At 45.7% G+C, this 12009-nt stretch overlaps 1 protein-coding gene across 2 annotated transcripts in view; it reads right to left on the reverse strand.

Moving 5' to 3' along the window:
• Positions 1 to 11702, reverse strand: part of LOC122387071 (tyrosine-protein phosphatase non-receptor type 23-like) — a 27643-nt gene extending 15941 nt beyond the window's left edge. For both annotated transcript variants that reach the window (XM_043376898.1, XM_043376897.1), the window contains exons 1-2: positions 11465 to 11702; positions 5663 to 5790 (exon numbers count right to left, since the gene is read on the reverse strand). In XM_043376898.1, coding sequence (XP_043232833.1) covers positions 5663 to 5749 — 87 coding nt within the window. In that variant the 5' untranslated portion in view covers positions 5750 to 5790; positions 11465 to 11702. The remainder of the gene's footprint in view (positions 1 to 5662; positions 5791 to 11464) is intronic.
• Positions 11703 to 12009: the final 307 nt, after the last annotated feature.

The following is a 12009-nucleotide window of genomic DNA, read 5'->3' on the forward strand; positions in this document are numbered from 1 at the left end:
CCGCGCGGCTGTATCTCAAACCTGTAAGGAGTTATTAGCAAAAAAAAACATTTGGTGACCTTTAATGACGTCACATGACCCAAGAGCAACGTCACAGTTGACCAAGAGCAAAAAAGGTCTCAAGGTAGTCAAAGTTAGTCGCATATGGAGTCACTCATGGAATATTAGGCAATTCCGACGCGTTTTAGTGTAAAAATAAGGGAGCTGATTTTCCCCCAATTGACTTATAATGGGGTGGTCAAGAAATTGACCTGACCTCAGGTCATCGGTATCGAAATTCAAAACGAACTGGCGCTAGGCGAAAGCAAACGGATTGGTGCCTATTCTACGTCTGTTTCTTTATTAGATCAAAAGGTACAGCCAAAAACGGAAAAGTATTGTGTGTTCAACGCGTGACCTTGGATGACCTTTCAGCGGGTCACCGATACAAAGCTGCACCAGTGCCATCAATAATAGCCTAACTCAACATGATTCAAAAGTATTTGAACCGGTCAGATGCGTTTCGGTGGTAGCCGATATTTCTGCCATTGACTTATAAAGGACAGGTCAAAAAATGACCTGATCTCAGGTCAATGCAGGCCGAAAGCCACTTTTTTATTGTCGCATATGAATGACAATTGATAAGGCTTTAATCGTCATCAGACAAAATTGCGACTTTCAGTTGGGAAAATATCAAGGTCACTCTTCGAAAAAAAGATCAAGATGTCACGTGATCAAAATTTTCAAAAATCGAAAATCCGAGATAGCCAAAACGTTTGCTGAGGCCTCTTGCACCAAACTACCTAGCTAGGTAAAATCGAAAAACCGGTTTCAGAATAAGCATAATCTAACGGTGGTAAATTTGTTTGCAATAGCCCAATACATAATCCTACATGTGCTTGCTAGATTTTGCACGCAAATTGTTACATTTGAGACTTGGACTGGGTATACGATGCAATATAATCCAAGCATTGGTGCAAGAGGATTTTGGTGCAAGAGGCCTCTGGTTGATTGCAAGTTGAAACATATAAAGTTTTTACCATTGAAAACCAATAGTTTCTGAGTTATAAGCCGCCAAACATAGGGTTGCAGCGTGACCTCCAGGAATTGCCTGAGGCTATATCTCGGAAACCGGTGTTCGAAGAAAAAAATCCTTGGCACAGCTGGCTTCCCCGCCCATAACAACCCATTAGACCAATTTTAAGCAAAAAATAAAATATGAGGGTGTACGGCTTTGGTCGATCTATCGTGGAATGCCCCTGATAGTTCCGGCTCCGGCGGCTCCCGCTCCAGTACTCAGTACATCCTCTATACAATTAAATACGCGTGGAAGAAAAAAGACGAAGGGAGTTCACGTTGCTTCTGTATTTGCATAATAAGGCTATTTTGAATACCACATGTTTTATACTCCCTTGTACTGTCAAACCGAACTAGGTCAATATTTTCCTCTTCAAGAAAGGAGCCGGAGTCGACGTCTTTTTTGACGGCTCCGGCTCCGGCTCCGGCTCCGGACAAAAAATACCGGCTCCGACTCCGGCTCCGCACCCCTGGTTTTGAGTTGAGATAGCCAAAATGGGGTCCCTGGCTTGCACTTACCGGTTTGAGCACTCACAAGATCGAGAAATGCCTCAAATCAAAAATATCTTATTTCAAAGTTGCAGCACTTGGATTCAGAGGGGTTAATGCATTAGAATGCCACCTCTGAATATGTGACGTCAGCGCAGAGCTAACGATTTTAAATCTTTTACTAAAACGTTTGGTAGCACGCCACAGGGGAGCACTGCCGCTTCAACCCTATTGGCCGTAGTGTCTAACGGTGGCGGCCATATTGCGCAGACCAGGAACCAGCTGCCGCCTGTGTTGAGGAACAGGGAATTCGGGACCTCGATTTACGTTTGCGGCCGCCGCATCCGTTACGTTCAAGTTACGTAGATACGGAACCCGGCATCTTACGCAGAATTGAGTGGGGAACACGATCGTATCTTCAGAATTCCCCAACTTCACTCGCCGGACCTACATTTGCCCCGGCCGAGGGGGTTGATTGAACCCACTTCGCTAATTATGCGCCGCTAATTAAACTAGAATTAAGCGGTAAAGTGGTCGTTTGCGACAAAGTATAATGCAGAGTGACTGGTAGGAACCCACAGTAAAGGTCCCGGGTCAACCGGTGACCACTGAGGTCAAGTCAAGTGATCTAAGGCACGGGTTCGGTTTTTTGGTAAATAACTTCGCCAAAAATGGCCGTAGAGCCGCGATTTTAGCATCATCGTGTTCAGCTAGCTCAGGCGCATCGAGTGATATACTTTTTGTTCGGGTCAGGTCAACTTAGGGTGTTGACCTCAGGTCAAGGTCAGGTCAGCACCCCCAGGTCACGAAGTTGGTCGAAAGAGGTCATGTCGCATATCATTCGATTGGGCAGGTCTTCCTGAGTCCATTGGTGGCTTTCCCGACTCGCTAGCTCAATTTGATCGGGAGTTATCGAAGAAAAACTGTGACCCTTGTGACGTCACAAATGACGTCACGCAAGGGCAACAATGCAAATATGAAGCATAGAACCTTGCAAGGAGTGCATGAAATCATGATTCTATATGCTTGAGATGGTTTCAGATCATTCTCGGCGCCAAAATAGCAATTTTCATATTTCCCCATTGACTTATAAGGGTTTAACGTATTAGTTCCTTGTATCTGAGAATTTTTTAGGATTTCATCTTATTCTCCACTCAATTCTGCGTAAGATGCCGGGTTCCGTGTCTACATAGCTTGAACGTAACGGATGCAGCGACCGCAAACGTAAATCGAGGTCCCGAATTCCCTATTCCCCAACACAGGCGGCGGCCGCTTCCTGGCTGCGCAACATGGCGGCACCGTTGGACAGTGGACACCATCTGGCGGCCGATGCGCCTTCCACATTATAGAGTTCAGTGTAGCACGCGGTGGTATATGCTGCTTTGCGCGCAACAAGTGCCGCACTTTCAACCCGCGCACCGACGGGGGGGCGGTTATCCGCCCCCCTCCCTGAGGTTTTTGGCAAATATCGGAAAAACCGCGACGCGTAGCGCCGCAAAATTTGGTATGACTATTATCTCATCAATTTTGCACATGGTGTGCCAGTTTGAACCTCCTAACTTTTAAGGTCAGGTCACCAGGTCACTTTGAATGACCCAACCTCAAGTCACTTTTTTGCAACTTTGTCACCGTGTCAGAGCTACAGTAGATGACGGAGTCCTTTGAAAGTCCGAGGATGTCATTAGGTCATTGCTAGCTACAATTTGTATATCTCGCAATTTTGATATCGATGACCTAAGGTCAGATCAATTTCTCGACCTCCCCATTATAAGTCAATGGGGGAAAATTCAACTCCCTGTTTTTCCACTAAAACGCGTCAGAATGGCCCCATATACCATACATGACTTCATATACGATCAACCTTCACTACCTTGAGGCCTGTTTTGCTGTTGGGCCGCTGTAAAGGCTGAAACAGACTGTTTCCGCATTCAGGAAATCGGATGCGAGTGCCTATTCAAATATATAATTCTTCCCGCATCAAGCATCCGGGAGGTGCGTGCAATTGATGCCAGCGTGCTTCCATGTACCTATTTGAATAGGCTCTCTCATGCGATTTCCTGACTGCGGGAAGAGTCTGCTTCAGCCTTAACCCTATTCCTGGCGGGGGGGGGAGCTCAGGAGCCCCCCCCCCCCTGAGGTTTTTTGGTTATTTCTCCCAAACGCTTTGAGCTAGGAAGCTCAAATTTTCTGACTTTTCTCAAAAGGCTTTTACGCAACATTTCTGAAAATTTTTAGTTGATCTGACCTCAGGTCAGGTCACCAGAGGCGGTTTGGTGACCCTACCTCAGAAAAGTTTGCAATCACGCCAGAGCTAGAGTTTTTGACCGATCAATTTCTTCTCTTCAGGCTTTAGTTAGGGTACCAGTATGTGCAATTTGTATATCTCAGAATTTTCATATCTGTGACCTGAGGTCAGGCCAGACTCGTGACCTTTACATTGCAAGCCTATGGGAAAATATTGAAACGCCTCCTGCTTCGTGTAAACGAGTCAAAACCACCCAGTTCTTTCAGTATTATGGAAGATTATCTCATCGGTGATGATCCTGGTGCCGCTAATTGACAGGGGCACCGGCAAAGGTCATCTGAGGTCATGTGACGTCATAAATCGTTTTTCTGTCAATAAATCACGACAAGATGGTGCTAAAGACTTGTAAGTGGTACCAAACTGCTCGCCTGGTCAAGGCGCGTCGTTTGGTATGCAGCATGACCATACCCCACAACCTCATTGATGAATGACCTGACCTTGACCTCAGGTCAAATTTCAAATTGACCTGTGAAGGTCATCACATGCTTATTTCGCATCGCCTCGGCGAGAGCAACAAAAAATGTATTGGTTTTATGTCTCTATGTTTCTTAGTTTAAAAGTTATATAGGTAACTAATTCCAAAACATTTTATCGTTGATGGCCTCTGGTGACCTCAATATTGACCTGACCTGAAAATGTTTTATGTAAAAGTTGTAGATCTTGAAACGACCTATCAAACGCCGTTCGCCGTTTGTCGCTGCGATGTGTAGTTTTTGAGATCTGAAGGGGGGGGCCGAATCGGCCCCCCCCCCGCCAGTTTCTTGTCCCGGCGGAGCCCGCCAGGAATAGGGTTAAGGTCATGTGACGTCATCAAAGGTCATCTTTTTTTTTGCCAATAACTCCTTACAGGAACACCCCTTTGTTTAACCCTCGCCCGTATCGGTAATTTGGCAGCCGCGAACGAAAAGAGGCCCCCTCCCCTGCCGCTTGGCCCCTGATCAAGCTAGAGCTTCGCGGACAAAACGAGCGTGATGCCCGTGACTAGAGCAAGCCGACGATATCCAATTTTAAGGTCCTAGATCATTGGTTGACCTTCCAGGTCAGGCCAATGACCCAAAAGTCGAGAAAATCGGGACCTGTTAGAACGCCGTAAAGTATGGCTGCTATAAGGTTGTAGGTTCGTTGTAGGTGTCAACTGTCAACCGCCTCTGACAGCTTCGTAACATATTACGAAGGCACTAAAACTACTTCATAAACGGTTGCTAAATTCGAATTCAGCTCCAAAACCTAGCCTAAGAAAGAATATGTAAAACCCGAAAAGTAAACCGAGGTCATCAAAGGTCAATGACCTGATCTGACCTTCAGGTGACCTTGCAACCAACCCTAATGAATGAGACCAACATCATATCAATGCTTGAACGCTTGAAACCACGAAAAGACTGCAAACGCGCGGTTACTACGAGCCGACATACGCCGAATCGCGATTCCAGGCAAAGATGGCCCCGAGAAATAGGTCACAGGTCAAAGGTCATTTGGGTCAGGGTCATGAACCTATCAGGGCATGTGTAAAATTGATTAACTCAAAGGTACTAAAAGACGTTGTAACTAGCCGCTTTTTACGCGATTTATCCGCGAAAAACCGAGGGGGAATCCGTTCGACCCACCACGCCCCATACATACGGGCAAGGGTTTAACACGTGGAAACTGGCATGTGCACTAGGGGTCAGCAGCTCAGCCACATGCATCGGGAATAGTCTATACTTGAAAGAAGGGATGAAAAAAGATCTCCAGAAAGAAAAGAAGACACAAGTGAATCACACGTAACTACTGCACTTGCTTCACTGACGCATCATTGAGCTCTTGACAACTTACGCGCCTGAGGAAATCCGAGAACGTAGTCGACTTATGAATCTGCTTCAGCTGGAAGCTGATCATAGGCAGACGTGGCATCGCCTCCATGGCTGCTGCCTGGTGGCGCTCACCGGCCAGTCAAATGCCGGCTGCAACAATCACACAATCATACCATCAGGCATCAGGTTATAAGCTCGATAGGACGATCTAAGGACAAGACATTGCTTTCAACAAGAAAATCTGATCAGTGATTACTGCAAATATCTCTCAGTGGGGCATGAAACCAAAAACAACTTTCGACAAATCACCGGAAAAGAACATGCACAGGCGGCATAACTATGCCAATGGCTACCTTTCCATGACACAGGTTGGGCCGATTTTGCTAAATGGATTTGCTCCATCACAGCATTTAGGCAGCACTAACATGTAAAGATAGGATTAGGTGCCAGCTAAAAACAATACGCTCGTTTTTTGTGTTTTTGCATAAGGTGAAAAGTGTCCGAGAAAAACACACGTGAAATTTCTCTAAACTGATTTAGACGTGTCTTGGAAACGTAGCCATTGTGGCTATGGTATCGGTAAAGCTGGCGTCACTGTCGGCGCCACGGACGTATAAATAAACTGGACCCGCAACCACCTCCATTCAGGTGAAGCCGACAAGGCGCCATTTTACGTTGCCAAAAACCCGTGCTCTGAAAGGTCATCGAGCCAATACAATTGGAATTGCGTCTAAACGGATGATCGGATCGAGATGCTGGTGGTACCGTTCGACGGGTAATGCTTTGAGGCAGGTGATGATGCATGTCACAGGTCATTCGGTGTCACGTGGCGCGTGCCACGTGCCGACAAAGTCAGGAAGGGCAAAAACCTTTAAGCGACGCTCCAAATTAAACGGTGGGCGGCACAGGTGCCAAATTCACAGGTCACATGTCCCGGTGTTTGACCATTAACATATAGTATGCTCGGCAGCAGGGGGTGCGGAATGCACGCGCCAGGGGCGAAAAATATGTTTTGAGGAGGCATCCTCCGATTCCGGAAAACCTTGACCTAGGCACACCAAATTTGGCACACTGACACGACTGGACGAGCGCTTTAAGGCGCTGTGCAAATAGATGTGCTGGGGTACACGGTGCACGTGCTGTGCACGTGCAAACCTTTTGATGTTGCACTCTGTGTCACATATACGGGCAGAGCGGGTAGCGCTGGCAAGCTCAAAGTGCTAAATTTGCACAGGCCACCCAGAATGTATTCCCGCATAGTTATTGAGCATATCCATCTCCTGATGGACCCCGAAGGTGCGCTCTGCACGTGCAAAAATTATCCGCGCCGGGCGGTGGGGATGCTTGGACACCCCATGTAGGTTTATGTAAATATCTCGAAAACGGCGTTATGGAGCGCCGCCGTTTTTAGCACACCCTTTCATGCATCTTTTTCACACATGCTGCATAACTTTCAGACCCAGGTCACTCAAGGCTAGGTTACCAGGTTACGTCCAAGTGGCCTTACCTTAGGAAAAGTTATAATGCCCGTCATAGCTACACAGACTGAACAATCGGTCTAAAACGTTGGCAGCGATTACTAAGAGCACCATATATACGTAAAGTACCTCTACCTCGGTATTTCACTGTCACTGACCTAGGGTTCTGTTGATTTGGCGACATTTCTATTATAGGTAAGTCAATGGGAGACAATTGAACTGCGCTTCATTTACCAACATAAAAATGAAAAAAGTGACAAAAAAGATTAATTGTAGGTAGCGCAAAAGGCAAAAGCTCTTGCAGGCTTAACACAAAAAGTACAATTATAAAGCATTATCGGCGCCTGTAGTGATACTGTACCGCAACAACCATTATCTTCATTTTTCAACCATAGATGGCAGGAGTAGAGCGCCTGCATCTATGCTGTGCCGTAGTGCTTTTACAATACGAACTGAGCATTGAGCAAGCGCGGTGTAATAGGTACGAAATGTGGTGGCCTGGACCGGTGACCGCGGCCAAGAAATGGTTCTAACTTGACTGAGTAGCGGTAAATCAGCATCTGATATTAAGTTATTATTACGAGCCCATGCATTTGGCCGGAATCGCGATTCGGCGTACGTCGGCGCGCACTAGCTGCGCTTTTGCTCTCTTTTCGTGGTTTCAACTCAAGCGTTCAAACATGTGATATGATGCTGGTCACATGCAATATGGTGGGTGTCAAGGTCACGTGAAAATTAGATCAAGGTCACTGACCTTTAATGACCTTGGTTCACCTTTTCGAGTTTTACATGTTTCTAGGACAGTTCTTGGAGCTGGTTTCGAATTTAGCATTCAGTTTAACATTTAAGAAGTTATAGTTTCATTGCCTTCGTAACATGTTACGACGCCATCAGTGGTGGTTGACACCTACTATGGATAAGCGGCAGGACACCTACTGGTTGACCTGACCTGACCCGACCTGGCCTAAATGCATGAAAACACAGCTGTGATCAGAACAAACATGACATTCCTGATACATGACCCGTAGAACTCGCAACAACCTCAATTTACGAAGTTGAACTAAACATATCAAAAGTGTTTTCAGCGCTCTTGCATGTCTCTAACAAAGGTAACCGTCAAAATGTTGTGGATGGCTGTCATGACCTGAAATAACCCCAGGACATAAGTAGAGGTCACAGGTACAATTTCCCGATTAAATATGCCACGTTTCCCTGCTACCCGTGTCCCGTTATTTGAGTGCATTGTTTAGTATGTTAATATGAGTTTCGTGCAACAGAAGCGCAGTTCAATTGTCTCCCATTGACTTAGGGTGATTAGGTCAAAAACGCCCCCAGTAAGCGCGAAACCTTCTGACACTCAACCCAACCCAGATTACTCAAACCTTTGGGCACCATCATGTAGCTCATTCTTTTTACTACGCTTTGAGACCAAGAAAAGACACTTGCGTGTGGTATTTAACCCCCAAAAAAGGTTTCCGCATACCCTTACAAAAGGGCGTTTTGCCCCACACCCTGGGTAATACGCCCACACCCATGTGCAAAGCGCCCCCACCCCATCCATCAACAGAGAAAATGATGAACATGGCACAACTTGACGTCATTCTGACGTCATTTGTGGTCAACCTATCATAGCCTTTGGAATAAAATGTTGTTGCAATGTGTAAAATGGATGCCCGGAGGAGTCCTGAAAGTTTGGTGACGATATCTGCAGTCGTTTAGGATGTATCAGCAAAAAAGGACAGGGAGAGGCCTTTTCGGCCCCGACCTACAGGGCGCTACCCTGCACTCTCACCACCGTGCAAAACGCCCCCCTTTCAGAAAACTGGGGGCGTCTTGCCCCATGCATCGAGTAGGCGTCTTTCCCCATCCACTCCATTTCCGGTCAACAAAATATTGACAAAAAACGCGCCACTAACGCCACAGCATAATAAATTCAACAGAATGACAATAAAACGCAGTTTTGAGTGATGTGCACAATAGCAAGTTTTGTGAAATAAAGAGGGCATCAAAAGCTTAGGAATCTTCTGTAAAAACAACAAAAACAACACCCAAAACCAACATCAGCACCTACCCACGCTGCTCCCCAAGACGCAGAACCGGAAATAGAGAACTACGTAAACAAGCAGCTGACTGTTCTGAAAGACAGGATAAAACACCTATCCGCCGATAAGATCTACGATTTTTTTAGGGGAGGCGTTTAACCCAGGGGTGCGTTTTCCCCACAGTTACCCTACCTATAATAGAAAGGTCGCAAAATCAACAGAACCCTAGGTCAGTGACAGTGAACTACCGAGGTAGAGGTACTTTACGTATATATGGTGCTCTTAGTAATCGCTGCCAACGTTTTAGACCGATTGTTCAGTCTGTGTAGCTATGACGGGCATTATAACTTTTCCTAAGGTAAGGCCACTTGGACGTAACCTGGTGACCTAACCTTGAATGACCTGGGTCTGAATGTTATGCAGCATGTGTGAAAAAGATGCATGAAAGGGTGTGCTTAAAACGGCGGCGCTCCGCAACGCCGTTTTCGAGATATTTACATAAACCTACATGGGGTGTCCTGTGCCCCCCCCCCCCGTGGAGCTGAAATCGCGTCACTGGGGGGGGGGGGGGGCACGCAGTTAAGCGAATCACGTAGAAAAGCGAGGAAATTTCACTATTAGCTAACCAAACAAACAATGCAGACTATCCCCACGATCACCACGTTACTAATTTTAGTTTCCTTATATCGTTGGTTTCTTATCTACAGGTTTTTTTTTACAGATCCGCCTAGGTCAGGATGAACCGCGGAATGAGGTCAGACATTGCAGATTTTATAATCGAACGCCGACTGAAACCCGGACGGGGCATCACTTTGAGAAGGAAACAGCCCGAAGTCCGAACGGTCGCCCTCTATAGTCTCAATCAGTCAAGCGTTTACGGTTCAACACGGAGAAGTATTATGTTTTTTTCGGGAAACGGGTTTATTCTTGAAGAGGAAATTTTTATATGGTCAACTAAGAGTGCGGCTGAGCTTTTTCCCAGTGTTTGGGACTAGTAGCGATAAGCCCTCTCACTTATTGAGGGGTATGATAGACCCCACCCCTAGGTTTTTCGCGAATAACTCGCATAACAAGTGGTCCAGCGTGGCAAAAGTTTTAGTAGGTAGGTATTCTCGTGATTACTTCAATTCTACACATTTCCTGAAAATGCAATTACCATGTTCCCTGGCCCTCATTCTCATTGACCTGTGTCCTGTTTCTTGAGTCATTTTCAGGCAATTAAATATGGTGATGAAATTGACCAATAACATGGCAGTGAGATGTATTTTTATATAACAAAATAAGGCCGAAAATATAGAACGAGCTTTCGTCTTACGACATCATCGGGTTCCTGGTCTAGCAGAGGCAATCACATTTGAAAAATTGAAACGGAACCAAATATTCACACGTGCACATTGGCCCAGATGGCTTTTGGAGGTCATGTAGCAACGCGCATTGCGCAATTGAGGCGTACACTTTACAAAACTAATACAAATATAGGTACAAATAGATACAATATTTAAACAAGAGCAGACCGCAGCACGCTCGCCATCACATTCCACTATACATCACACACCACACACACATATACCAATATTTGTGCAATATTTGTAGTTTGGCGCCTCATTGGGTCTGTTCCCGTCGCTCCTCCCAAAAAATCTCGGATGAGGTTGGATGAGCTTGGAGGAGAGCCGTTTCAGAGGAGCCACGGGAACATTTTCGCGAGGAAATCAGCTGTGTGCGGGCTATAACGGTCGGCGATTTATGGCGCGCAAACATAAATCAAGAGATAATAATCGCTTTCTAATAAAATAACCTTAGAATAATATCAAACATTACTATTTAAAGATATCCAATCGTCATCAATCACTAAAATCATTTCCACTTCCCTCAATTCTCATTTATTAACAATTCACATTTGTATTACGTGCGCCAAATATGTCTACGCAAAAGCCTCCTCCAAAAAACCAACTTTCGTTTGGGATGAGGGAGGAGGCAAATAGTGGTGGTGAGATGTGAAATCAAGATGAGCTTGGAGGAGCCTGGAGGAGCGACGGGAATGATTTTTTGAAACGAGAGAAGGTTAGAGGAGCTTGGAGGAGGTTAGAGGAGCGACGGGAACAAACCCATAGTTCCCCAACTGATGTAAAAATCATTAAAAACTGCTGTTGCATTGTAACTTGTAAGCATCTATTAATTTTCATTCTGATCATTATGAGCATGACGAATTGTGAAACTGTAACAAACAAATAATTTAAGGAAATTGGTATATATCTTTAAAAGACATAACAGAGGTAACAATAAGGTGAATAGTCCCGAGCTCACCTGAACTTGACGCGAAGGAAGCCGAAGCTCAAAACTGAAACGGCTTCCCAAACGAAAGCTTCCGGTTCAAAGCGAATCCAAAGAACTGAAACAGCACGAGAAGACCTCAAACATAAGCTTCCAAATATCGCACTCGAAATTGCGCTGGTAATTTCACTAGCAAAACCAACGCAAAACCGCTACAGAAGGCTCCATTCAACGCTTTATATGTCATATGCAAGGTCATATGCTTGGTCATATGTAACATGTAACTAGTATTCTATCACCGTGCATGTCAATGTAACTCCATTCCAAGCTCCATTCGTGAAGCCGACAAGGCGCCATCTTACGTTGCCAAAAAAACGTGCTCTGAAAGGTCATCGAACCATTACAATTGGAATTGCGTCTAAACAGATGATCGGATCGAGATGCTGGTGGTACCGTTCGATTGGTAATGCCTTGAGGCAGGTGATGATGCATGTCACAGGTCAATCGGTGTCACGTGGCGCGTGCCACGTGCCGACAAAGTCGGGAAGGGCAAAATCCTTTAAAGGGACACTCCCACC

The sequence above is a fragment of the Amphibalanus amphitrite genome, unplaced genomic scaffold, assembly GCF_019059575.1.
Source record: "Amphibalanus amphitrite isolate SeventyFive unplaced genomic scaffold, NRLGWU_Aamphi_draft 000272F_arrow, whole genome shotgun sequence".
NCBI classification, from domain to species: domain Eukaryota; kingdom Metazoa; phylum Arthropoda; class Thecostraca; order Balanomorpha; family Balanidae; genus Amphibalanus; species Amphibalanus amphitrite.